At 66.2% G+C, this 25,355-nt stretch overlaps 4 protein-coding genes across 5 annotated transcripts; 3 read left to right on the forward strand and 1 right to left on the reverse strand.

The window, feature by feature from the left end:
- Nucleotides 1-412: 412 nt before the first annotated feature.
- Nucleotides 413-5,120, forward strand: STAT6 (signal transducer and activator of transcription 6; the record flags this gene model as incomplete). Its single annotated transcript, XM_065753931.1, is given in 24 exon segments — nucleotides 413-496; nucleotides 580-718; nucleotides 804-856; nucleotides 944-1,092; nucleotides 1,191-1,314; nucleotides 1,409-1,617; nucleotides 1,692-1,779; nucleotides 2,430-2,511; nucleotides 2,514-2,551; nucleotides 2,644-2,674; nucleotides 2,677-2,735; nucleotides 2,821-3,027; nucleotides 3,116-3,210; nucleotides 3,315-3,451; nucleotides 3,540-3,686; nucleotides 3,796-3,865; nucleotides 4,030-4,146; nucleotides 4,234-4,338; nucleotides 4,417-4,497; nucleotides 4,691-4,719; nucleotides 4,722-4,833; nucleotides 4,925-5,021; nucleotides 5,023-5,089; nucleotides 5,092-5,120. Coding segments are annotated over 24 exon segments (2,349 nt in total), but the record flags the coding sequence as incomplete, so codon positions are not given.
- An 884-nt stretch (nucleotides 5,121-6,004) lies between these two features.
- Nucleotides 6,005-9,868, reverse strand: NAB2 (NGFI-A binding protein 2). The gene is given in 8 exon segments (XM_065753909.1): nucleotides 6,005-6,549; nucleotides 6,844-6,973; nucleotides 6,975-7,039; nucleotides 7,145-7,271; nucleotides 7,531-7,582; nucleotides 7,989-8,122; nucleotides 8,237-9,035; nucleotides 9,710-9,868. Coding segments are annotated over 7 exon segments (1,443 nt in total). The 5' UTR covers nucleotides 9,029-9,035; nucleotides 9,710-9,868; the 3' UTR covers nucleotides 6,005-6,406.
- A 1,545-nt stretch (nucleotides 9,869-11,413) lies between these two features.
- On the forward strand, nucleotides 11,414-14,577 carry NEMP1 (nuclear envelope integral membrane protein 1). Its single transcript, XM_065753865.1, has 9 exons — nucleotides 11,414-11,498; nucleotides 11,575-11,927; nucleotides 12,011-12,230; nucleotides 12,499-12,571; nucleotides 12,903-12,996; nucleotides 13,138-13,252; nucleotides 13,503-13,728; nucleotides 13,915-14,088; nucleotides 14,367-14,577. The coding sequence occupies exons 1-9, from the start codon at nucleotides 11,414-11,416 to the stop codon at nucleotides 14,494-14,496; spliced, it is 1,470 nt and encodes a 489-aa protein (XP_065609937.1). The 3' UTR covers nucleotides 14,497-14,577.
- Nucleotides 14,578-16,614: 2,037 nt separating this feature from the next.
- Nucleotides 16,615-23,755, forward strand: MYO1A (myosin IA). Of its 2 annotated transcripts, XM_065753879.1 has the most exons (28): nucleotides 16,615-16,939; nucleotides 17,425-17,540; nucleotides 17,657-17,751; nucleotides 17,825-17,929; nucleotides 18,022-18,068; nucleotides 18,137-18,200; nucleotides 18,304-18,402; nucleotides 18,502-18,605; nucleotides 18,707-18,854; nucleotides 18,963-19,081; nucleotides 19,177-19,263; nucleotides 19,340-19,405; nucleotides 19,499-19,603; nucleotides 19,864-19,926; nucleotides 20,058-20,258; nucleotides 20,436-20,662; nucleotides 20,742-20,942; nucleotides 21,032-21,125; nucleotides 21,283-21,432; nucleotides 21,551-21,619; nucleotides 21,843-21,929; nucleotides 22,151-22,225; nucleotides 22,315-22,449; nucleotides 22,537-22,643; nucleotides 22,728-22,860; nucleotides 22,935-23,087; nucleotides 23,177-23,304; nucleotides 23,563-23,755. In XM_065753879.1, exons 1-28 carry the CDS (start codon nucleotides 16,817-16,819, stop codon nucleotides 23,684-23,686), a joined length of 3,225 nt encoding a protein of 1,074 aa, XP_065609951.1. In that variant the 5' UTR covers nucleotides 16,615-16,816; the 3' UTR covers nucleotides 23,687-23,755. The 2 variants fall into 2 exon arrangements, with proteins under 2 accessions (XP_065609951.1, XP_065609950.1); XM_065753878.1 differs by lacking the exon at nucleotides 21,843-21,929 and having other exon boundaries at nucleotides 16,617-16,939.
- The last annotated feature ends 1,600 nt before the right edge of the window (nucleotides 23,756-25,355 follow it).

Below are 25,355 nucleotides of genomic sequence, written 5' to 3' on the forward strand. Positions count from 1 at the left end.
CTGCGTCACTGGGGTCCCGCCCCACGCGTCACGGAGCAGCGGTTGCAGCCGATGAGGGATGTGTACAAAGGCCGGAGGAGCGGAGCCAGCGGGAAATTCCTCCCCGGGTTCGGTGGAAGGCGCTGATTCACCGGGACAGGGGAGGATGGGAAGGGCCTCCCGTCTGCAGTGCCGCCTCTGGGGGGAGATGTTGCAGAAGTGGGGCTGTGGGATTCGGGATCGGTTTTGCTGCCCTCGGACGTGACTTCAACCCACGGTTTCGAGGGTTTTAGAGTTCCGTCTGCACCACGTGTTGGATCACAGACCCTCCGAGCCCGGCTCGGAGGGTCTGTGATGGGTGGGGGTGGGGGTGGGATGGGGGGGCAGTGAGGGAACATCCCACTCCCTCATCAACTCCCCCCCGCTCCTGCAGGGTGCGTACCGGCACGACCCGATGCGGTTGGTGGCCGTCCTGAGGGCCGTCCTGGAGGGGGAGAAAGCCGCCGTGCTGCGGAGGGTGCGTACCCCCCTTTCCCCGCCCCTTCCTGTGCCTCCGGGGGTCCCCCCCCACCATTTACACCCCCCAACCCACTCCCCCAGGACCGTCACCTGCCCCTCAGCTTCCACCGGCGCCAGGAGGAGCTCAAGTTCAGTCTGGGGCTGCGGAGGCTGCAGCACCGCGTGCGGGAGGTGCAGGCACTGCGGGAACGTGGGGCAGCACCGGGGGACGGCCCCGCAGGTGAAGGGGAGGGCGGGTTGAGGGGGGGGGGGCGAGAGGATGCGCTGCAGTGCTGACAGTCCCTTCCCCCCCCCGTCCTCCACAGCCTCGAACACGCGGGACCCGCAGCTGAAGTCGGAAGGGAAAGCACCGGAGAGTGTAGGTGGGGAGGTGGGGGCTGCTGTGCGGGGCCGTGGGTTCGGTGGTGCCACGCGGACCCCATTGCTGTGTGTCCCCCCCCTCCAGGAGCTGCCCTCGCTCCTCCTGGAGGCCACCAAGGAGCTGGAGGTGGCCAGGCAGCAGGTGCTGAAGCGCATCCAGATCTGGAAGAGGCAGCAGCAGCTGGCGGGGAACGGCGCGCTCTTCGAGGAGAACCTCGCACCGCTGCAGAAAAGGTGGGGGCCGCGAGGGACCCCCCCCAACCCCGTGGGGACATCCCCATCCCGGGGGGCTCTGGGGCTCAGGGCGCCCCGTTGCTGGGGATTTCTCGTAGGTGTGAGGGTCTGGTGGAGGTTCATTTCCAGCTGCACCGAGAAGTGATGGCGGCGGGCGCAGAGCTGGGGGCAGAGCTGCTGTCCCAACTGCTGGAGCGGATCAACGAGGTCCTGTCCAGCCTGGTCCAGAGGTGACGCACAGAGATGGGGCGGTGGGGGTTGGGACAGAGCTCAGGGCAGGGGGAAGAAGGGGAGGGCGGCGGGGGCCGGAGCAGAGCTTGGTACCCCCCTCCTCCAGCTCCTTCCTGTGGAAAAGCAGCCCCCCCAGGTGCTGAAGACGCAGACCAAGTTCCAGGCGAGTGTCCGCTTCCTGCTGGGCCCGCAGCTGCTGCAGGCGTCCTCCAAACCCTGCATGGTGCGCGCCGACATGGTGACGGAGAAGCAGGCACGGGAGCTGGCACACAGCGCTTACAGCAGCACGCTGAGGTGAGCAGAGAGTGGGGCTGACACCCCCTCCCCCACCACTGCATCACCCTGACCCCCACCCCCCATCCTCCCAGTGAGAGCACCGGGGAGATCGTGCACAATGTGGTGGCCCTGGAGATCAACCCGGGCAGTGGGACCTGCACTGCCAACTTCAAGAACGTGGTGAGGGGATGCGGGGTTGGGGAGGGGGGCTGTCCGGGGGGGGGGGGGGGAAGGGAAGGGAAAAAGGAAGGGAAGGGAAAAAGGAAGGGAAAAGGGAAATGAAGGGAAAAAGGAAGGGAAGGGAAAGGAAAAGGAAGGGAAAAAGGAAGGGAAGGGAAAAGGGAAATTAAAGGAAGGGAAAAAGGAAGGGAATGGAAAAGGGAAAGGAAGGGAAATGAAGGGAAATGAAGGGAAAAGGGGAGGGGAGGGGAGGGGAGGGGAGGGGAGGGGAGGGGAGGGGAGGGGAGGGGAGGGGAGGGGAGGGGAGGGGAGGGGAGGGGAGGGGAGGGGAGGGGAGGGGAGGGGAGGGGAGGGGAGGGGAGGGGAGGGGAGGGGAGGGGAGGGGAGGGGAGGGGAGGGGAGGGAGGGGAGGGGAGGGGAGGGGAGGGGAGGGGAGGGGAGGGGAGGGGAGGGGAGGGGGAGGGGAGGGAAGGGAAGGGAAGGGAAGGAAGGGAAGGAAGGAAGGGAAGGGAAGGGAAGGGAAGGGAAGGGAAGGGAAGGGAAGGAAGGGAAGGGAAGGGAAGGGAAGGGAAGGGAAGGGAAGGAAGGGAAGGGAAGGGAAGGAAGGGGGGCTGTCCCGCGGTGACACTCGGTGCCCCCTCCCTCCGCAGATGCTGAAGAAGATAAAGCGCTGCGAGCGGAAGGGCTCCGAGTCGGTGACGGAGGAGAAATGTGCAGTTCTGTTCAGCACCACTGTGGGCTGAGCCCCGGCGGTACCACCATGCGCCTGCAGGTGTGCGGCCGCGGCCCGGGCGCTGGGCAGCGCTGGGATGGGGTTTTGGGTGGGGGGGTATGGGGTTGAGGCCGAGCGTTGCCATCCCCCAGGTGCTGTCCCTCCCCATCGTGGTCATCGTCCACGGAACCAGGACAACAACGCCAAAGCGACGGTGCTGTGGGATAACGCCTTCTCTGAGATCGTGAGCCACAGAGAGGGGGGTTGGGGAGGGGGGGGTGGTGGGTGCTGCAGGAGGCGATGCTGCCTGACCCATCCCCCCCCCCCAGGAGCGGGTGCCCTTTGTGGTGGCCGAGCGTGTCCCCTGGGAGAAGATGTGTGATACGCTGAACCTGAAGTTCATGGCGGAGGTGCAGACCACCAAAGGGCTCCTCAAGGAGCACTACTTCTTCCTGGCCCAGAAGATCTTCAACGATCACAGTGCCACTCTCGAGGACTTCCAGAGCCGCAGCGTCTCCTGGGCACAGTTCAATAAGGTCCGGGAGGACGGGGGGGGTGCCGTGCTGTGTGTGGGGAGGGGGATGCGTGGGGCCCTGGGACCCTCACACCCCTCCTCTGCCTCAGGAGATCCTGCCCGGACGGGGGTTCACCTTCTGGCAGTGGTTTGATGGAGTCCTGGACCTCACCAAGCGGTGCCTCAAGAGCTACTGGTCGGACCGGTGGGTGCTGAGCGCGGTGCGGTGCCGGGATGGAGCCGGGGTGGGGAGGGGGATGCGTGGGGGTCCATCCCTCCGAGCTCAGTGCTGTCTGTCCGTCCCTCCAGGCTGATCGTCGGCTTCATCAGCAAGCAGTACGTGTGCAAGCTGCTGAGCACGGAGCCCGAGGGCACCTTCCTGCTGCGCTTCAGCGACTCCGAGATCGGGGGGGTCACCATCGCGTACGTCATCCGTGGGAAGGACGGTGAGCTGGGGCGGGCCATGGGGGTGGGGGGGTGGGGGGGGTCACCGACGTGGGGTGGCAGCGATTTGTGCCCCCTCGTACCCCGCAGGCTCCGGCCAGGTGGAGAACATCCAGCCCTTCTCCGCTAAGGACCTCTCCATCCGCTCCCTGGGGGATCGCATCCGCGATCTGGGGCAGCTGCGCAACCTTTACCCCAACACCCCCAAGGATCAGGCGTTCGGATGCCACTACAACAGTGAGCCGAGGGGGTGGGGGGGCGGGGGGGGGCGGTTGGGGAGGGGTCGCACGGTGTGCAGGTGGTGGCCCCGTGCTGGCAGCGCTCAGGGTGCTCTCTTCTCCCGCAGAGGAGCAGACGGGAAAGGACGGACGGGGCTACGTCTCCACCGCCATCAAAATGACAGTGGAAAGTGAGAGGTGGGTGCTTGGGGGGGGCGTGGGGGGGGCAAAAAAAAAAGACCACGCGCCGTGCTCCAGCGGTATGGATCTGCGTGGTGCTGATGGACCAGGAGTAAGGGGTGGGGGGAGCACAGCTCCACGGGAATCCCACCCCCCGGTCACCTCCATCTGTGCTTCTGCAGGGACCAACTGCCCCAGAGCACTGCAGGGGGGGGGCCCGAGGCTGCCCAGCCCCCCCTGTTCACCCTCCCCATGCTGCAGCCCGAGCTGCAGCCCGAGGGCTTGCTGAGCCCCATCTGGTGAGTGCTGCACACTATGCGGTGGGAGAGGTTGCAGAATACCCCCTCTTGCTGACCCTCCTCCCCCCCCGATGTGTACCTTTGCAGCCCCCCCGCCCCGTTCTGCCCCCAGCCCATGGGCAGTTACCCCCCGGGTGAGAGCAGCATCAATGCAATGGTCACTGAGGGCCTCCGCTCCTCCTCCTTCCCCAGGTAAGAGCAACGTCGGGGTGGGGAGGGGCAGATACACCCCCCCCCCCCCCACCTCATCATGCTCTGCTCCCCCCACAGCCCAGGGCCGATGCTTTCCTCATCCCCTCTGGTGATGGACCCCGCGGTCCCCCGCTGCCAGGACCCCTTCCAGACCCCCATGTAAGACCTGGGGGGTGGGGAGGGAACACCCAGGAACACCCACCCCGCCACCCCCACCCCAGTGCTCTCCACAGGGAGATGCCCCTCCAGCCCCGAACCAATCGCTTCCCTGTAGCACAGGGCTGGCAGGGAGCAGCCCCATGCCCCCCACCCCCCCCCCAGCCCCTCTCCCTCTTTTTGCACCCCCCCCCAGGAACTTCCTGCCCAATCAGTTCTGCCCAGGGAGGGCCCCCAGCTGCTGCCCGGGGGTCCCTCCCCTGAACCCCAAGATGAGGAGATGCAGGAGCTTGGCCCCTTCGAGGCCATGAACACAGCACTGCAGAGCTCCCCACGGTGGTAAGTGCTTGCGGGGGGGGGAGGGGAGGGTCACTCCCAGTGACTCCCTGCCCACCAACCCTCTCCTCCCGCCACCCCCTTTCTCCCCCAGGCTGCCCCCCAGCACAGAACTGCCCCCCGGCTCCGAGTTCGATCAGTTCCTGCAGGAGATGGCCCTGGAGGACCCCACACTGTGCCCCCCCTTTGCACCCCCCCCCGCAGCGCAGCGCATACCCCAGCTCCAGTGCATCCTACTGGGGGCTGGGGGAGTCCCGCTGGATGACAGCGTCCGCCCAGGACACGTGTGAGGGGTGGGGGGGGAAAGGGGGGAGCATGGTCCTGTTCCCCCCTCACCCCCCATACCACCCCACTGGGTTGCATGGACTTGGCACAAATTGCGCAGGAAGGGGGAGGAGATTTTTGGGGGGGGGAGAAGGGGGTGGGGGGTGACAGGGGACACACAAAGCATTTGGATACCACTCCTCCTCCCCCACACCCTGTGCACACACTGCACTTTGGAGCACAGAGCCACAACCCCACGTGGCGTGGGGGGATGGGGGAGGGAGGGATTTGGGGAGTGGGGTCCCATCCCCCATGGGGGTGCTAATAGACTGAACACGGTGACCCCCACCCACACTGCCACCCCAATCCACGCTGCCAAGCTCAGCCTCTGCGGGGGCTGTGATGATTCATTCAGTGGGGGGGGGGGGAGGGGGCTGTGCCAGCCCAGCACTCAGCCCCCACCTCCTGGGGAAGGGGGGCAGAAGAACCCCCCCCCCCCAAATGGGGCCCCAAACCCCACACACCTCAGGCTGCCGCTTGCTTTGGGGTCTGTGAGCTGCCCCCCCCCCCACCCCTCCCTCTTCCAAGCCCACAGCAGGGTCAGGAGTGGGGATGGGATGGGGGGGGGGCAGGACTATAAGCCGTAAAATAAAGTTTTATTCCAAAATAACAAAATAAATAATCTACTGTACACGTTACAAAGGAATTGTCGCTAATGCTCTAAAAAGACACCACACAGTCCTATGGGGGACCCCGGGATGGGATGGGGGGGGGGGGGGGGGGCACAGCACCCCAGTGCCCATCCAACACCTGCGATGTGCTGGAGGGGGGGGGGAGGGGGCTACCAGTGTGAGCCCTCCCCATCACGTAGACCTGGAGAGCCTCGTGGGCTGTGCACGGTGGGGGTGGGGGGGCACCGCACGGGGTTTGCTGCGGGGTTATGTACAGCGGGGTGCATGCATGCGGGGGGGGGGACAGCACGTGCGTGCGCTGCGGGGGCTGCGGGGGCCACGTGCCAGCACCAATCCAGGCGTGGGTGGTTGCACGCAGAGATGAATGGCCTGGGGGGGGAGGGGAGGGGGCAAAAGTGGGGGGGGGCCTCTGCACATCGGGCTTAAGTCCATGGAGGGGGGGGGTCCCGTGCTCAGAACATGGATGGAGGAGGAGGTATTGCTGCTGTTGGGGGGGTGGGGCCCGCTGCGGCTGAGGTAACCGTGCGAGGTGGTGGGATGTGGGGGGCCGTGGCGGAGCCCCCCCCCCAGCACCTATGGCCCCACTGCTGACCCCCGGCTCTCCGCCCGTTATTGCTTCGTTAGTCTTGGGGGGGGGTGGGGGGGGAATAAGGGGAAGGGCGCAGGGTTTCACTGCCGGCTGTTCTCCTGCTCCACCTTGATGGTGCCGCGGGGGGGGTCTGGGGGGCCGGGGGGCCGCGCTCCACCAATCCGTCCTCAAACTCTGCGGGGAGAAGAGAGGTATCAGTGCTGCACTGCGTGCGGGGGGGGAGACAGCACCCGCACCCCCCGGGGCTCCACGAGGCCGGGGGGGCTCACAAGGGGCGATTTGGGGTGGGGGGTCATCTGGGGCAGGATGGGGTGCGTCTGGGGCTGTAGAAGGAGGGGGGGGGGGGGTGTTGTCACTTGGATCGGGTGGGCTCACCTGGGGGCTTCCCAAGAGCTGGGACGGGGGGAGGGTGGCATCTGGGCCGAGGAAGGGTGGCCTGGGGGGGGGGGGGTTGGGGGGGGGGCTCACCTGGGGGCTTCCCAGGCAGGCAGGGGCTGAGCCGCCCCACGCGCTCGTGGGAGACCAATCGCGCGAGGCGCAGCCCCTCGTCCATCAGCGTCTGCTGCAGAATGTGGCGGCTCCAGAGCCCGTGCGGGGGGGAGCGCGAGGGGCGCGTCGGGGGCTGCGCCGGGCGGGGGGGTCAGCCGGGGACAGACCCCCGCCGCTGCGAAGAGAGGGACAGGGTCACCCTGGGGGGGGGGGGGAGGGGGGGGGGGAGAGAGTGTCTCGGGGGGGGAGGCCGCCGCTTGCCCCGCGGTGCCCCACTCACCCTGCACGTGGCCGTCCAGGCTCTCCCCGGACGCTCCCCCCGCATCCTCCTCCGTGCCGACGCGGTAAGGGGGTGCGTGGAGGTCCGACCCCAGCGGGGGGGGCTCGGGGCGACTCTGCTCCCCCACCTGCACAGAGCATAAGGGGTGAGCGCCGGGCAACCCCACCCCCAACTCCCCCCTTCAGCCCTCCCCCCACCTCACACAGCCCCGAGCACGCCGCGCCGTCACACCTAAGCGTGGGCGATCGCTGCCCACGCTCACAGCTGTGCATGCACGCACACGCGCGTGCACCCGCTGCGCTGCGCTCCCCACGCGGGCGCCTTCCTCGCACACGCGTGTGCACCCCCAGCGCACGCACTCCTCCCCCCACCCCCCACGCACCCACCTCCTGTTTGAGCCGCTTGGCCGCGCTGGCCCCGCCGTCCTCGGGCTGTGCCCTGCGCGGGTGGGAGCACAAAGGGCTGCGTCAGTGCGGGGGCAGCGCCGCACGGCCCCCCCCCCCCTCCCCACCCCCACGCAGTGGGCAGTGCCGAGCGCGGTGCGGGGCGGCACAGATGGAAACGGGGAGGGGGAACGAAGGGAGCTCGGGACGTGGGGTGACTGGGATGGGGTGGGGTTACCCCTCAAGCTCCGACCGCATCCCCTATGCTGTGCCCCCCCCCCCAGCCTCCACCCAGGGGGTCCCCAAACTGCCTCAGCAATGGAAAGAGGAACCTCGTGGCTGTGGGGGGCAGCGGGTTCCCACCCCCCGCCCGGAATTGCCGATGCTTGCAGCACCCACGGGCAGCACGAGGGGAACCCCACGTGTGGGTTATGGGAGGGGGAGGGGTCCCCGGTGCTCACCTGGCCACCTTGAGCGAGGACAGGTAGGTGCTCTCCCGCGCGACCTGTCGCGACAGCGAGAAGAGCTCGACGCGCCGCAGCAGCAGCGAGTTGTCCCGCAGGCAGAACTGCGCGGCCGCCTCGTTGATGATGAGCTGCGGGCACAGGGCTGTGAGCGGCACCGGGGGGAGGGCACAGCGGCACCCTCCTCATCCCCACTCCACCCTCCCCCATCCCCGGACTGAGTGCCCCTCCCCCCGGGCCCCCACCTCGTGCAGCGTCAGCTGTTTGCCCTCCCGACGCCGCGCATCGCCGCGGCCGTAGATCGCGCTGTGCCTCCGGATCTCCTCCTCCTTCTGTCGGTCGCCGTCCTCCAGCTGGAAGATGTGCCCCACGGCTTTGGCCAACTTCTTGTTGAGCTTCAGCAGCGCCCGCAGCTCCGCGTCCCCCCCCCGGGGGCAGCTCTGCAGCAGCCGCTCGACGCTCTCCACCACCGTCCGCACCAACTCCGGCTCCAGCGCATCGCTGCCCGACGGCTGCTCCGTGCCCCCCGGGGAGAAGGGGGGAGCGCCCGGCTCCTCATCCCCACCGCCCTCCGATTCGGGGGTGCTCCTGCCCGGCCACGGCGGCACCCCCGACGGTGACAGCTTCTCGGGGGGCTCCGTGGGGCTGCGGGCGGGGGGCGTCCCCGCGCTGCCCCCCCCTTTCCCCGCAGCCTCGCTGGGGCTGGCGTGCCCGTTGCTGAGGGATTTACGCCCGCTCCCTTCGGACAGCTTGAAGAGCGGGATGCTGCTGACGGGCACGGCCGGCACCGGCTGGCTGAAGAGCCCCGGGTTGGACGCCCACTCGCGCAGGGCCTTCTGCAGGCGGCGGACGTGCAGCGGTTTGGTGGCCATGCCCACCAGCGCCATGATCTCCAGGAACTCCTCCTCGCCCGCCTCGCACAGCTGCTGCACGTCGTCCCCCCCTTGCTGGATGAAGGTCTCGTAGTAGCCCAGCAGGTTGGCACGCTGCAGCACTCGGTACAGCTGCAGCTCCCCCAGCGTGCGGGGCACGGCCATGGCGCGCCTGCGGGACAGACGGACGGCGTGATGGGGCGAGGAGGGACGGACGGACCCCAAACCCCTGTCCCCCCCACAACCCTTTGGCCTGGGGGCAGCACTCATGGGGCAACGTGGGGCTCTGACAAGCGTCCAGACCCATACGAGCTGCCCGGGTTGGAGCAGACCCCGTGTGCGCAGCTGCTCCAACCCCAACACAAACACGAGTGGGGCTCCGCTGGGAACCCCCCCCCACCCCACACTCATCCCAAGCCCCGTGGCCCCACCCGCACCCCCACCCCATGGGGCACTGCTTTGGGCAGAACACACCCAGGGCTGTCCCAGTCCTTCCCAACCCCACGGGGACAGCAATGTCCTAGCAATCCTGCCCCCCCCCAACCCCCCTCCTTCGGCTTGCAGGTACCCAGCGACCTCTGCAGACCCCACCAAGCACCCAGGCCCACGCGTGCTCCCTTGGTCAGGCTGTATCCCACTCCCCCACCCCCCCCCAGTCCCAACATGGACACGAGTGGAGCCTCACGACTGTTGCCTGTGAACCCCCCCCACCATTCCACACTTCATAGACCCACCCGTGCCCCCACCCCACGTGCAGCAAAACACACCCAGCGCTGCCCTAACCCTCCCCAACCCCAAAGGGACAGCGATGTCACGGCGCACCCCCCTGCCCCCCCGCTCTCTCACCGTGGGCTGAAGCCCCGTCCTGCCGCTACGCGCGCCCCGTGGGCATGGACGGACGGTTCCGGGGCGGCTCGGGAGTCCCCGGGGGGGGGTGTTCGGGGGTCCCGCGGCCGCGCCGTGCGCGTTCCCTCCGCCGCGCCGCGCCGCTCTGCGCGCCGCCCACACGGGCGGTACCGAGAAATAGCAGCGGCCCCGGCTGCGGCGCGGCGTGGGAGGCTCCGGGGGCGGGTCCCGCGGCTGCCGCCCCCGCTGAGCGCGGCGTGGGAAGCGGCAGCGGTGGGGGGGGGCCCGTGGGACCGCCCTATCCCCCCCCCCCCCAAACCGAACCGGGACGGGAGGGAGCGGGTGAGGCCAGGGCGTGCGGCGGCAGCGGGGGTCCCGTCGGGTGGAGCGCGGAGAACTGACGGCCGCAGTACAGCGGGGTTGGGGGGGGGCCCGGTGGGCGCTGCTCGGGGCAACCGGAGCCTGCGGGGGGACAGCCACACCCGGACTCGGCCCTGCACCTGAAGGATCACGGCCGTTCCCGGGGTGTCGGTGCTACCCCTCCGCGCAGGAGCATCCCCGCAGCCCCGTGCCACCTCCCGGCTGTGGGACCGCCGCGGGGTCCGGGCACCGCTCGGGGGTTTAAGAGCGAACAGCCCCGGCAGAGCGGGTCTGATCCCGGCGGGGAGGTGGGAGTGGAAGAATCTTCCAGGCCTCCCCCCGCACCCCGCGGGCATCGCCCCGACCCCCCCGGCCTCAGCCCGGCGCTATTTATACCGCGCCGGCGCCACCGCCCCCGCGCCCTCTGCCCCGCGTGGGGTTGGGGGGGAGGGGGGTGTACAGCGCAGCGCTGCGTTCCGGCGCCGTCGGAGGGAGGTGAAGGTGGGGGTCCCTCTCCGCTCCATCTCCCGTAGCATAGCTCCGCTCCACGCACCCCCCATCCCCTCCAGCGACCTCCCCCCTTCCCCCTCCACGGCCGAACAGCCCCAGTCCCCCCCCAACTCCGGCCGTTCCCAGGCTGCCCCCGGCTGACGCACATCCTCCTCCCACGGCCCCGCCGCTTCCCGGCTCCGCCGCCCACGGCTCGGGGGGGGCCGCCCGAGCCCGCTCCGCCCACGGACCCGCGAGGAGCCGAGCGCCGGGGGGATGGGGGCGGCTGCTGGCAGCCACAGGGCACAGCCGCTGCTCCCACCCTCGAGCCGACCCCTCCCCATCGTTGGGGGGTCTCAAGTGGGCACCCCGCAGCCGAGGGGAGCCCGGTACGAGGAGCGGTCCCGGACACAACGCGGTCCCGCAGATAACCCCCACGCAAACAACGCGGGGCCGCCTTCTGATAGGTGGAGCTGCTTGTCAATCAAACCGGCGTGGAGGAGGGGGGCGGGAGAGCCGCAGCTGAATGCTGATAGGTTGAGGAGGGTGCCTGTCAAACTCGTTGCTAAGGAGGGGCTCGCAGTTGCTACGGTGTGGGACGGCCTCGAGATGGAACGGAGCTCGTGATGGTCGCCTTGGTAACCATGGGCGGGACCAAGTGCGAGTCCCACCTGCCCTACGCTGATAGGCTGAGTGCCCTGTCACTTAACACAGCAGGCGAGGAGGACCGCACGAGGTCACCTTCGGCCGTTGCTGATTGATGATGTCAGGCCAACCTCGCGCTCTCATTGGATGCTGCCTTGTCCCATCGCCGGGGTGGGTGGGGCGACGGAAGAGGAAGTTGGCGGAGACGCCATGGCGGGAGGGATGAAAGCGGTCCCGGGGCGGCGGCGGATCCTGAGCGCGCTGCTGCTGCTGCTCCTGTCGTCACCGCTGAGCGGTAAAGGTGCGCGGGGTGATGTTGTACGGGGCCCTCACGGGCAGAGAGCGACGTCCGGCTCTGGGTGGCATCGTAGGTCCGGCCCAGTGTAGCGCTCTGGGCCGGGGGGGGCTCCGGTGCGGGGCCTGGGGGGGCTCCGGTGCGCGGCTGGGGGACGCTGCTCCACCCCACCGCACCCCACGTGCACGGTGGGGTCCCTCGGAAGGGGAGTGCTCCTCTTCGGGGGATGGGGTGAGGTGGGTGCGAACGGGGGTCTCGCGTTCCCGTTGCGGTGCTGAGTCGTCCTCCTCCGCTCTGCGTTGTGAAGATGTCGGGGAGGTGGTGTTCCCGCTGCGGGAGAGCTCTGCAGTTTGCCACGTCACTCCGCACCGCTTCTGCTACACCAACGTGCGCAGCCCTTGCTGGCGTGATATCTGGACCAGGATGCAGGTGAGAGGAGGTTGGCATTGTCTGGGGCTGCGGGGATAAGCCCACCCTGAGGATACCCCTGCGTGCTTTCTCCCCCTGCGCAGATCCGCGTGAACAGCAACCGCGTGATCCGCGTCACCCAGGTGGGCAGTGAGGAGGAGCTGAAGGAGTTGGAGGAGTCCAAGGTGTGGAATTTCCTCTTCTCCTTCCTGAAGGAGAAGCTGAACAGCACTACCATCGATGTGGATCTCTACAGCAACAAAACCTGCCTGAAGGTTGACCTGCTGGAGCCCAACACCAGATACTGCATTGAGCTGTCCCGCTGTGCGTCCCACCACACAGGGGTGGGGTGGTGGATGTTCCCATAAGGGGCAGTGAGTTTCTGCTGGTGCATACACCAAGGAAAAATGAGCTTGCAAAGGAGGAATCTTCCCATTCCCTGGGATACAGAATGGGAGGGATGCAGGGATGCTTTTCAGAGCTTTGGCTTGGGCTTTATTTCTCCTTTTTTGTTATCAGTGTGTCAGAACAGAGCTCGTGCTCAGGGCACTCTGCTGGCGTTTCTCCTAACCTGGGCTTGCTCTTCTTACAGGGTTTGACCCTAAACTGTTCCTGGTTTTCTTCCTGGGCCTGTTGTTGTTCTTCTGTGGGGACATGCTGAGCAGGTGAGTCGTCTCCTGTCCCCTGTGAGCTGGAGGCCGAGGTGTGCTGGGTTTGCAGAGCAATTCCTGTGTGTGTGCTGTGGGAAGGCAGAATATTTCTGTCTGCTTCCCCATGCCTGCAGGGGTTGTCAGGCTGCGCTCTGTGGGGCTCCATGCAATTTCCCCATGGAGTTTTGGGAACGAGAAGTGCCTTTCTGTTGGCACTGAGTGCTGGGATGTGCAGTGCAGGTGTTGCAGCCTGCATGCTCCTCGAGGTTACTGCCTGCAGCCACATTTGTGCACAACCATCATCCCACAAACTGAAACACCTTGTGCACGTGTGTGATCTCTGCAGGAGCCAGCTCTTCTTCTACTCAGCTGGGATAAGCATTGGCTTGTTGGCCTCGCTGCTCATCCTCATCTACGTGATGTCCAAGGTCATGCCCAAGGTGAGTGCAGGGGAGCACGACTTTGGCTGTTAGATTTTTGTGGCCTTGTTCTCTTTCGTTGTGGATTTGACCTCGCACAGAGTGAGGCTTAGTAGTTGAAGGCTGCCAGCAGCCTCTTGATTCTCCTGTTTCCTCTCCCAGAAAAGCCCTGTTTACTTCCTGCTGATAGGAGGCTGGTCCTTTTCCCTCTACCTGCTTCAGCTGGTCTTCAAGAACCTGCGGGAGATTTGCAAGTCCCACTGGCAGTACCTGCTAGGTAGGCGTGGGCTCTCAGACACACCAGTTCACCACTCTGTGGCCATTTCTGGAGCTGCAGCGTGCTGGGGGGGGGGAATGCTGGGGCCTCCTGCCCTCTTTATGGCAGTGGGCATATAGTTTTGAGCTCCTGGGGAGGGGGAACTACAGCACTAGGTTTGGCTGCAGCCCTGGCGGGCGTTGCTCAGCATCTCCAGATTGAGTCAGCACCATGGGAGTGCCCCGTGCCTGATTCCTCTGCCCTCCTGCAGGCTACCTGCTGCTCATGGGCTTTGTGAGCTTCGGTGTGTGCTACAGGTACGGCCCTCTAGAGAACGAGCGCAGCATCAACCTGCTCTCCTGGGCCCTGCAGCTCCTGGGCCTCGCGCTGATGTATTTGGGCATCCAGATCCGCCCCATCGCCCTGGCCTTGGTGGTCATCGCTGTCTGCACCAAGAACATGGAGTACCCCCTGCAGCGGCTCTACGGTATCTACAAGTGAGTGTTTGCTGCTCAGTTCCCTGAGCTGCTGGGGGGTGTGAACGCAGGGAAGGTTGTGTCCCTCCTCCCTAGGCTGGTGTGATGCAGAGTCCCACTCCGCGTGGCTGGGGATCTGAGACCCAGCGGGGTGTGCTCTGCACCTGACTCTGCTCTGGGGGGTAAGCAGTGCTATCCTGCTGGTAGGAGAGCACAGAGTGCCTGGCTGGGGCCGAGCCCCCCACGCCTGCTGACTGAGGAGGAGTACCGCATCCAGGGTGAAGTGGAGACACGCAAAGCCCTCGAGGAGCTTCGAAACTACTGCAGAAGCCCAGATTTCTCTGCCTGGACTGCAGTCTCCCGCATCCAATCTCCCAGGAGGTAACGTCCCCTTGGAGTGAGGTGGCCAACTTCATCTAAAAGCCCGTGGCCGCACTGTGCTCCCATCTGTGGCTTTAAGGGGAGGCTGAGGCACAGCAGATCTCTGCTGTATGCAAGCAGGGTGTGCTGCAAAGCAGGGACAGCTAACTCCAGCCCTGACTCAGCCTTCTCTGTGCTGGGTGCACCTCTGCCCACGACTCAAAGTCTTTCCCCCACGCCAGGAGCTCGCAGGATACTCAGATGTAACTGCACAACGTTTCTTTGCTGCTTCTTCCCAGGTTTGCTGAGTTTGTGGGTGGTGCCTCCCACCTCACCGCCAGCGAGGTGTCCTTCCACGAGCAGGAGTACGGCCTGGGCGGCGTGTTCCTCGAGGACCAGCTCTTTGAGGAGGATGAGGAGCAGGACTGATTCCATCGACAGAGACAGCACGAGTTGCTTGCGGACTCACAGCCTGCCTGACTGCTGATTGAGGTCAGCTGCCCCACACTCACGAGGATGTTAGGATGTTTCCTGCTTCTCTGACACCTGCAGTGCCCAAAATCCTCATCGCAGGGGTGGTGAGCTGATGTTGCTGCACTCACCCCAAGCTGGGCTGCTGCGAGCCTGGCTCTGCTGCAGAGCTGCTTGGAGGATGAAGGGAACTGACCCTCATTTTCCCCGGGTAGCTCCTGCGTGGCTGAGGCATGGAGGCTTTTATCAGTGCAGCTCTGGTTGGCAGAAGGTTGCAGGGAGCTCATCCTAGTGGGGACTCAGACCTGCGCTGCTGATGTGGTGCACAGGTCCTGGCTGGAGTTGGACTGGAGCCACCTTGGCTCTTTGGTGCATTTGCTCGTGGTGCACGCGTTGTAGGGGCTTCCTGTGTGTGTGCTGAGCCCCGTGCCCCAGCACCGCTGCCATGGGGGGCAGGAGGAGCCCCCCTGCCCTGCTCTGGGTGCCCACACCCTCGCTCTGCCAGGGCGTCTCTGCTTTTCAGGGTGTGGATGGAGCAAAAGGTCCATCTCGCGTGCGTGTCCCCACGGGGGATGACAGGTTCATGAGGGGAACTTTGAACCTCTCCTGTCCCTACCTGCATGCTCAGCACCCTCTCGCTGCCAGGCTCTGCTCCTCACCAAAGGTGCCAGAGGGTTCCAGCTGCTCGAGCTGTGACTCTGCCTCGTTTTAATTGCGTACCAAACCCCACACCCCTGTGCTTCCTGGGCAGAGACAGCTCTGAGGGCCCCTCTGACTTGTTGCAAAGCTCAGGGAATGTTTGTGGAGGTGCCTCCAAGTGCCTTTGGTACAGGTCCTCCTCTCCCAGTGTGTGGGAGCTACTGCTTTCAGCCCTCTGGCCCCAGGGACTGTCCCCACCGTGCAGGGTGGGGGCTTTGCTGCTCCCTCTCTGGCATTCAGGACCGTACAGCTTTGACAAAGCGCAGGCCTAGAGGAGGTGGCCCAATCTATGCAACGTTTCAGCACTAAACCTGCCCTCCTGTAGCCTTGCTGCCCTGCTGCTGCTGCCCTGGGTTTGCTGTCAGTTTGTTTCCAGCCCAGGTTTTCTTCCCCTGCCCCGCTGCTTTGGTTCAAGTAACCTCAATTGATGCATCCCTCCCCCCCCCCCCGTCCATTTCCTGTGGCTAACACAGATGGGTGATGATTGTATTTTTTAATAAAGGTGTATTTTCGTGACAGTGATTTCTCACTTGTCCCTTCACACCGGTCTCCTCTGCCCGCTGCAGGGCTCTTGCTGGCAGCCCAGCATCACACGTCTTCCCGGGAGGGGCCAGGCTGCTGCCAGCTCTGTACCTTGCCCTCGTTTCCCGGAGCCCCGGGGAGGAAGCTCCTTTTGTTTGCTCGGCCACAATTGCATCTCTCCGCTCGTTAATTCCGCCGGGAGCGCTGCGGGCCGGGACCCCGCACGGGGCCGGGAACGTCGGCTCCGGGCTGCTGCTGCTGCGTGCCTCAGTTTCCCTGCCCCGAGGGAGGGCCCTGGGCCCCCGCCCCTTCGTGGGCCGGCCGGGGCCAACCCCAGCGCGGATCCTGGCCGGGAGGCAGCCCCGGTTCGGCCACTCCCGCAGCCGGCGTCCCGCAAGCCGCAGGTGAGAGCCGACCCCTCGCTCCTGGCCTGGGAGGGGACCACGCCCGGGGTCTGGGGGTGGGGGGGGGTCGGAACACGGGGATCCCGAGCCCCGGACTCGCGGAGAATCCTCGGTGCTGCGAAGGGCTCTGCCCCAACCCCAATCCTCGTCGGGTGCTCGCAGCGCGGGGCTCGCCGTGTCGCCCCCGGCTCGGGGGATGCTGCAGTCCCCCGTGGGGTCCCGGCCGGTCCCGTCCTGCTCGAGGGCAGCTGCCACCTCTTTCCCCACACCCCCACCCCCCGTTCCTTCGCCACCTCCCGGCCGTGAACTTTCCCCGACCCCGACGGCAGGGCTGGGTTTACAGCCCCGGGGAGGTGAAGGTGAAGTGGGGCTGAAGGTCGCGTGGATCGCATCAGGTGAGGGCGTGGGCTGGGCGGAGCTGCGACCCTCCTCGGTCCCCCCACCCTCGAGCACGGCTCTCCCCGGCCCGGAAGGAGGGAGGAAGCGGAGGCTGAATTAATCCCAGCCCCAAGAATAGGGCCCAGGTGTCCCCGCTTCCTGCCGGCTCTGCGCTTCCCCTGGAGCTGCCCCAGAGCCCCTTTGAGCCACGAAGAGGAGGGGGTGCCCTCTGCAGCCCCCACCGCTCTGCCCCAGGCCCCGCGCAGCCCCCGGCCATGGAAAGCACCGCCTCTCTGCTGGACGCCGCGGCCGTCGGGGATCTGGTGCTGCTGGACCCGCTCAGCGAGGAGTCCCTGCTCCGCACCCTGCAGGAACGCTTCAGCCGCGAGGACATCTACGTGGGCACCGGGATGTGGGGCTGGGGAGGGGAGCAGGGTTTGGGGTGGGGGTAAGGGGTGGGTATGGGGTCTGGGATGGGGATAAGGGGTGGGTGCAGGGTCTGGGATGAGGAGCAAAGATGGGGTCTGGGATGGGGAGCAGGGATGGAGCTGGGATGAGGAGTAAAGATAGGGTCTGGGACGGGGAGGAGGGTATGGGACCTGGGATGGGGGAGCAGGGGTGGATACAGGGTGTGGGATGAGGAGGAAAGATGGGGTACAGGATCTGGGATGGGGAGGAAGGGTGGGTATGGGATTTGGGATGGGGAGCAGTTGTGGGTACAGGGTCTGGGATGGGAGGCAGGGATGGATCTGGGATCTGGGAAGGGGAGTAAAGATGGAGATGGGGTCTGGGATGGGAAGGAGGAGTGGATGTGGGCTCTGGGATGGGGTGGGAGTGTTGCTCTTTGCCCTGGCACCACACACACACCGCCGCTCACCCGCAGACGTACATCGGGGATGTGGTGATCTCAGTGAACCCCTACAAACCGCTGCCCATCTACACCCCCGAGAAGGTGGAGGAGTACCACAACTGCAACTTCTTCGCTGTGAAACCCCACATGTGAGCACAGGGACGCTAGCAACCCTCAGTCCTGCCAAAACCCCTGAGTTTTCCCCCCTCCCAGCCCCCAGAAAACCCTCCCCCCCATCCCTTTTCTGAGTCCTGCTTGCCCACAGCTACGCCATTGCTGATGATGCCTACTGCTCACTGCGGGACCGGGATCGGGACCAGTGCATCCTCATCACTGGCGAGAGTGGGGCCGGCAAGACAGGTGGGGTGGGCTGGGGGCTGCGGGGCTGTGGGATCGGGGGGTCCCGGTTCCAGGGCTGACACCCCTACTGTAGAGGCCAGCAAGTTGGTGATGTCTTACGTGGCGGCCGTGAGCAGCAAAGGGGAGGAGGTGGACAAGGTGAAGGAGCAGCTGCTGCAGTCCAACCCTGTGCTGGAGGGTGAGTGCCCCACAAACCCCCCAGGACTCAGCCTGCTCTCCCCCCCCCCCCCGATTCCTGATGCTGCATAACCCCATCCTCCTCCTCTGCAGCCTTTGGGAACGCCAAAACCATCCGCAACGACAACTCCTCCCGATTCGTGAGTGAGAGGGGAGGGGGTCCCCCTCCCTGGGGCCCACTCACCCTGACCCCATCCCCATCCCTCAGGGGAAGTACATGGATGTGGAGTTCGACTTCAAGGGAGATCCCCTGGGAGGGGTCATCAATAACTGTCAGTACTGCTCTCCCCCCCCCCTTGCTCCCCTTGATCTCAGCCCCTGTGCTGCAGTTACACTCATACCCCCCTTCTCCCCCCCCCACTCCAACCCCATCAGATCTGCTGGAGAAATCCCGCATCGTCCGCCACGTGAAGGGCGAGAGGAATTTCCACATCTTCTACCAGCTGCTGGCGGGGGGCTCGGCACAGCTGCTCCGTATGTCCCGGCACAGAGCTGGGGGGCTTGGGGGGGGGGGGGGGGACGGACGGGTTGGGGGGGCCATGGCTGAGATCCTCCCCCCCACCACCACCGCAGAGCAGCTGAAGCTGCGTCCGGACTGCAGCCACTACAGCTACCTGAACCACGAGAAGTCAGTGCTGCCCGGCATGGACGATGCCGCCAACTTCCGTACCATGCAGGTACAGCCGGGCGGGGGGGCACAACTCCCCCCCCCCCCATTCCCTCCCCAAACACCCCGTGACTGCTCCTCATCCCCCGACCTCACCCTCCCCCCCCCCAGGATGCGATGGCGATCATCGGCTTCACGCCGGCCGAGGTGACGGCGCTGCTGGAGGTGACGGCCGTGGTGCTGAAGTTGGGCAACGTGGAGCTGAGCAGCTGCTTCCAGGCGAGCGGGATGGAGGCGTGCAGCATCGCCGAGCCACGGGGTAAAAACACGGGAGGGGGATGGGGGGGAGGTATAGGATGAGGGGATGGGATGGGACCCCCCCCCTCGTGACTCCCGCACAGCCCCAGCGCTGTTTGGTCCTGCACAGAGCTGCAGGAGATCAGCCAGCTGATCGGGCTGGACCCCGGTGCGCTGGAGCAGGCACTGTGCACACGCACCGTGAAGGTGCGGGATGAGAGCGTGCTCACCGCACTCAGCGTTCCTCAGGTGAGCAGGGATATCCCCCACCCCACCCCACAACCCCAAAACCGCAGGCTCACAGCCCGGGACCCCCCCTGTGAGCCCCCTCCCCCTTGCCCCAGGGCTACTACGGCCGTGATGCTCTGGCCAAGAACATCTACAGCCGCCTGTTTGACTGGCTGGTGAACCGCATCAACACCAGCATCCAGGTGAGCCCCCCGGTAACCCCACAGCCGTGTGCTGACCCCCCCAGCAGGGACGTGGCTCAGCCCCTCTGTGCTCCAGGTGAAGCCGGGCAAGAAGAGGAAGGTGATGGGGGTCCTGGACATCTATGGCTTCGAGATCTTCCAGGTGAGGGGAAGCAGGAGGGGTATGGACTCAGGGCTGTAGGAGGGACGTGGGGTCCCCGGCACAGATCTGCCATTCGGGTCCCTCATCTCACAGGACAACGGCTTCGAGCAGTTCATCATCAACTACTGCAACGAGAAGCTGCAGCAGATCTTCATCCTGATGACACTGAAGGAGGAGCAGGAGGAATATGTCCGAGAGGTAAAACCCTGACACCCCCCCATGCTTTGGGGATGTGGCTTTGGGTTGCCTCAGTGGGATGGGGAAGTGCTGCAGACGGCCCCACAGCACGTCCCTTCCTCACTGCTCCCCACCGGGAGAGGATTCAATGGCAGGAAGGCGGGGAGGGATTTGGGATCCCCGTCTCTGTGGCCGGATGTCCTCTTCCTGCCCTACACCAGCCGGGGGTGCCCGTGGGGCAGGGTCCGATGGGTCTGTGCACGACACTCCTCTGCTCCCAGGGTATCCCGTGGACCCCAGTGGAGTTTTTTGACAACAGCATCATCTGTGACCTCATCGAGAATGTGAGTTCCTGCCCCCGATGTGCGGGGCTCCAGGTCCTGAGGTGGCTCAGCGGGGCTGATGCTCTGCGCTTGGGCACTTTGGGGCACAGTGTGGGGTGGGCTGGGGGTGATGCTGTCCCCCCACGGCACAGAGCAAAGTCGGGATCCTGGCCATGCTGGACGAGGAGTGCCTGCGTCCCGGCACCGTGAACGAGGACACCTTCATCGCCAAGCTGAACCAGGTCTTCGCCTCTCACAAGCGCTACGAGAGCAAAGAGACGCTGAACGCCAAGCACGTCACCGACATCAGCCTGCCACTGCGCTGCTTCCGCATCCACCACTACGCCGGGAAGGTGCAGGGCACCCACATCCCCACCCCTGGGGACGAGCAGAGCACCCAATCCTCATCCCAACCCTCCATGGGGCTGAGGCTCACCATGGCCCTGCTCCCACCCCCTTGACCCCAACCCAATCCTCATCCCAACCCTCCATGGGGCTGGGGCTCACCCCGGCCCTGCTCCCACCCCCAGGTGACCTACAACGTGACGGGCTTCATTGAGAAAAACAACGACCTGCTGTTCCGTGACCTGTCTCAGGCCATGTGGGCCGCCCGCCACACGCTGCTGCGCTCCCTCTTCCCCGAGGGCGACCCCCAGAGACCCTCCCTCAAGCTGCCCCCCACCACCGGCACTCAGTTCAAGGCATCCGTGGCGACGCTGATGAAGAACCTCTACTCCAAGAACCCCAACTACATCAGGTAACACCCAGCGGGACCCCATGAGTGGGGTGCACGGTGGGACCCCAAACCCCGTGCCCACCGTTGCCCCCCCCCCCAGATGCATCAAGCCCAACGACACCAAGACGGCGATGCTCTTCACGCCGGAGCTGGTGCTGGCGCAGGTTCGCTACCTGGGGCTGATGGAGAACGTGAGGGTGAGACGCGTGGGCTACGCCTTCCGTCAGCTGTACCAGCCCTTCCTGGAGCGCTACAAGATGCTGAGCAGGAGGACCTGGCCCCGCTGGGCAGGCAGCGACAGGTCGGGGGGGCTGGGTGATGGCACGTCCCGCAGCCCCACTGCTGTGGGGTGCAGGGTCTGAGCGGCCCCACACCTCCGGTGTTCTGCAGGGAGGGCACCGAAGCGTTGCTGGAGGATCTGAAGCTCCCCCCCGAGGAGCTGGCGTATGGCCACACCAAAATCTTCATCCGCTCACCACGCACCGTGAGTACGGGGTCGGGGGGACCCGGCTGCAGGGAGGGGAGGGCATGGGGTGAGACCTGGGCCCCGCTCCGAGCCCTCCAGTCCCTGCTCTGAGCCCCTCTGTCCTTTTGGGGATCCCTGGGCGAAGCTGCAGCCCTCAGCGCTGCCCCATCCGCAGCTCTTTGACCTGGAGAAGCGGCGCCAGCAGCGCGTGGCCGAGTTGGCCACGCTCATCCAGAAGCTGTTCCGTGGTTGGCGCTGCCGGATGCAGTATCAGCTGATGCGCAAGAGCCAGATCCTCATCTCCGCATGGTTCCGCGGCCACGCGGTGAGGGAGGGGGGGCTGGTGTCCTTCGTTATACTGCACTCTTCCCCATTCGCCCCCTGGAGTTGAGGGCGTGGGGGGGGGGGGGTTCGGGTGTGACCCCCCCCACTCCTCCCTGCAGCAAAGGACCAGGTACAAGCAGATGAAGCGCTCGGCGCTGCTGCTGCAGGCGTACGCACGGGGCTGGAAGGTGAGCACTGGGCATTTGGGGCCGTGCTCTGGGGCTGACAGCGATCCCATGGTGGGGGTAGGGGGGCGGGGGGGTCCTGCCGCCCCCAGGACCGTCTCACCCCATCTCCCTCTATCTCTCCTCCTGCCTTTCTCTGTTTCTTTCTCTCCTTCTCGCTCGCTATGCGTGTTGGTGTTTCCCTCTCCTCCTTGGGGCTCTCTGGGCTCTGGCTGTCCCTCTGCAGTCCCGCCGGCTCCTTCGGGAGCTGAAGGCTCAGCGCCGCCGTCATTTGGCCGCCAGCACCATTTCTGCCTACTGGAAAGGGTACCAGGTAATGGGGTGAGCCCCCGCTGCGGGGCCACGCACCCCTGAGCCGCTCTGTCCTGCTGTCCTGCTGCATCCCGGGCTGTCTGTCTGTCCGCCCTGGCTCTGCCCACCCTGTCGGGGCAGGGCTGTACGGGGAGGGGGGGCCACATTCCATGGGAACACGGGGGGGAGGGGGTCCCACCCCATGGGGTCCTGCTGCTGCCCACTGACTCCCGCTCTCCCCAGGCCCGCAGGATCTACCGCCGCTATTTCCGCTCCGACGCCCGCACGCGCCTGTCCAACTTCATCTACCGGCGGATGGTGAGCGCTGATGGTGCCCTTCCTGCCCTTCCCCGGGGCTGCGTTCGTGGACCCCCACCCACCCGCTGTGTCCCCCCTCCCCACCTCAGGTGCAGAAGTTCCTCGTGGGGCTGCAGAAGAACCTCCCCCCAATGGCGGTGCTGGACCGGACCTGGCCCCCCGCGCCCTACAAGTTCCTGTCCGACGCCAACCAGGAGCTGAAGGGCATCTTCTACCGCTGGAAGGTGGGGGCGTGGGAGGGGGTCCCCACTGTACGGGGTGGGGGGGGTTGGTGGCACTGCAGATCCCACCGCACTGCCCCATCTCCGCAGTGCAAGAAGTACCGGGAGCAGCTGTCCCCGCAGCAGCGCGCCGTGCTGCAGGCCAAGCTGTGCGCCAGCGAGCTGTTCAAGGACAAGAAGGCACTGTACGCCCAGAGGTGCGGTCACACGTCGTGGGCTGGGGGTGAAGCAAGGGGGGGGGGGGAGACATAGGGGTCCCAGCTGACCCCCCCCATCTGCAGCCTGCAGCAGCCCTTCCGTGGCGAGTACCTGGGCCTGACGCAGAACCCCAAGTACCAGAAGCTGCAGGCGGTGGCCAAGGACAAGCTGGTGATGGCCGAGGCGGTGCAGAAGGTGAACAGAGCCAACGGGAAGGTGAGCCCCACCCCGAGGGTTATGGGGGGGGGATGAGGGGGTGCGCTCACTGCTCACTGCCCCCCCACCGTCAGACGGTGCCGCGGCTGCTGCTGCTGACCACCGAGCACCTGGTGTTGGCCGACCCCAAAGCGGCGCAGCCCAAAATGGTGCTCAGCCTCAGCGACATCCGCGGTGCCTCCGTCAGCCGCTTCTCCGACGGCCTGCTGGCCCTGCACCTCAAGGAGGTACTGTGCCACACAGGGTGGAAATTGGGGGAGGGAGGGGGGGCCAGGCAGCACCGACCACCCCACTGCCCCTTCCCAAAATCACACAGACGTCCACTGCTGGGGGGAAAGGGGACATCCTGCTGGTGAGCCCCCACCTCATCGAGCTCGTCACCCGCCTGCACCAGACCCTGATGGACGTCACCGCGCAGGCGCTGCCGCTCAGCATCGCCGACCAGTACGGGCTGGGGTGGGGTGGGAGGGGGCGTGGCCTGGATGGGCGTTGTCCAAACTGGGCGTGGCCTCGAGAGGGGCGTGGCTGCCGCTCAGGGTGTGGCAGGAAGGGCGGGGGGGGGGGGTGAAAATCAGGCTCCTGATTGGGCAGGATGAGGGTGGGGCTGGGGGGCGGGGCCGGATCGGAGGCAGTTCATTGGGCGGCAGGAGGGGCGTGGCCAGGCGTGTCCCCAGGTTCTCCCCAATCTCTTTTCCCCCCCAGGTTCTCCACGCGGTTCCCGAAGGGCGACGTGGCCGTCACTGTGGTGGAGTCAGCCAAGGGCGGCAGCGCCGTTCCGGTCTGCAAGAAACGCGGCAGCCACAAGATGGAGGTCCTGGTGCACTGAGCTGGGGGGGGACCACTACACCCCCCCACACTGCACAGGAACTGCTGCCATCCCATTAAACGCGTTCTGGTGCCCAAACATGGGGGCTGTTGTGTGAATGTGCACCTCCCCCCCCACCACTGCATACCAGGATTGAGAGTGGGATGAGGCGCAGAGCGGCACTGAGCCCCCCCCCCCCTCCCCCCCTCCAGCGCTGTTTCTGCCGCCTGATTGCAGCGAGCGCTCGGCTCCGCCGTGATTGGAAAGGCCCCAAATTGCGGCCACTTTTCCCATTAAGTGTGAAAGCGGCGCCCGCTGCCGAGGCGCAATTTCTGGGCGGATGACACTGCGGTCCCCCATACCCTGCCCCCATCTCCACCCCCACTGCAGGACCCCCTCCCCCCCCCCATAGCTTTCAGCTCTATGCAGAGCCCCCCACAGCCCAAAGGACCCCCCACTGCCACCGCTGCAGTGCCGGTCCCTGGGGGTCCCCATACAGCCCTCATTCCCCCTCCTCCCCCCACTGCCTTTTCTCTCCTGCACACGTCAGGCTCTGGGAGTGGGATTTTTGCCATCCCCACACATCACCCGCGTTATCTGGCAGAGCTGACAGTTCCCGGTCGCGTCAGCATCTCCCAGGTGGGGCCATGTCGTGCACGGGCACCATGTGCGGGCAGCGTGCACGTGGGGGGGGCACGTGCGTGTGCAGGGACACCTCAGGCTCACCCCCCCCTCCCCCGTGCCCCCCCCCACCCGAGGCTGTGTCGCCTCCCAGAGTGGGGACCCATCACCCTTACATGGAGAGGGACAGCGACGTAAACAAGCCCGGGGCACCGCTGCGCTTCGCGGCTGCCTCACACCCGGCACCACACAAGTAGGTGTTATTAATTAATTAGGCTGGCTCTGGCCAAGCTCCGATTTAATTAACATCCCCGGCTTTGCAGATGCTGCCCTGCCCCGGGCGGCTCTGCCACGTGAGCAGCCACGCTCCTGCTGCCATCCCGAGGGGTCTGCGCCTCGTCCCAGTTCAGTGCTGGTGCTGGGACACCCCCTGTCCCCCCCCACCCTCAGACCCTCGATCCGTGCAGCTGGGGGGCAGGGCTGAGTGTGATCAGAAGGGGCTGAGCCCCACTCTGAGCCTGGGGTCCCTCACAGGGGGCAAAGGGGGCATGGCCACAGGTGGGACCACGCCTGGGAGGGCTTCAGGTGGGCTGCACATGACTGAGACGGGGCATGGGGGGGGGAAGGGGGTGTGCATGTGCACGTGTGTTAGTGCACGCTATAGGGTCCGTGTGCACAGATGGATGAGTGTGCCTCCATCCCTCACACGCATGCACCCCACTGGGGTGTGCATCCCACGTTAACCCAGCTGACACCCGCAGTGCCGTGACCCCCCCTCCCCCCCGCAGCCCTCCTGCATGGCAGACGTGACCGCTGGTGTGGCACAGCTGAGACACAGACAGCTCACACTGTGTGCACGCACACACGCACACACACCACGAGGCCGTGGCACCACCGGACGTGTGTCCCCCTGGTGCACGGGGCCGTGGGTGCAGCGGTGCCCGCGTGCCATCCCTGCGTGGGCCGCGTGCGTGGCGGAGTGGCTGCGTGCACCTGGTGGTGTCACGGTGCCCACGTGGGCGTGAAATCGCGGGGTGGGGGTGCCACCCCCCGCGGCCCCCATTGGCGG

This window comes from Cyrtonyx montezumae, unplaced genomic scaffold (assembly GCF_038088225.1).
Source record: "Cyrtonyx montezumae isolate F1298 unplaced genomic scaffold, pur_monq_1.0 scaffold_85, whole genome shotgun sequence".
Lineage (NCBI taxonomy): Eukaryota > Metazoa > Chordata > Aves > Galliformes > Odontophoridae > Cyrtonyx > Cyrtonyx montezumae.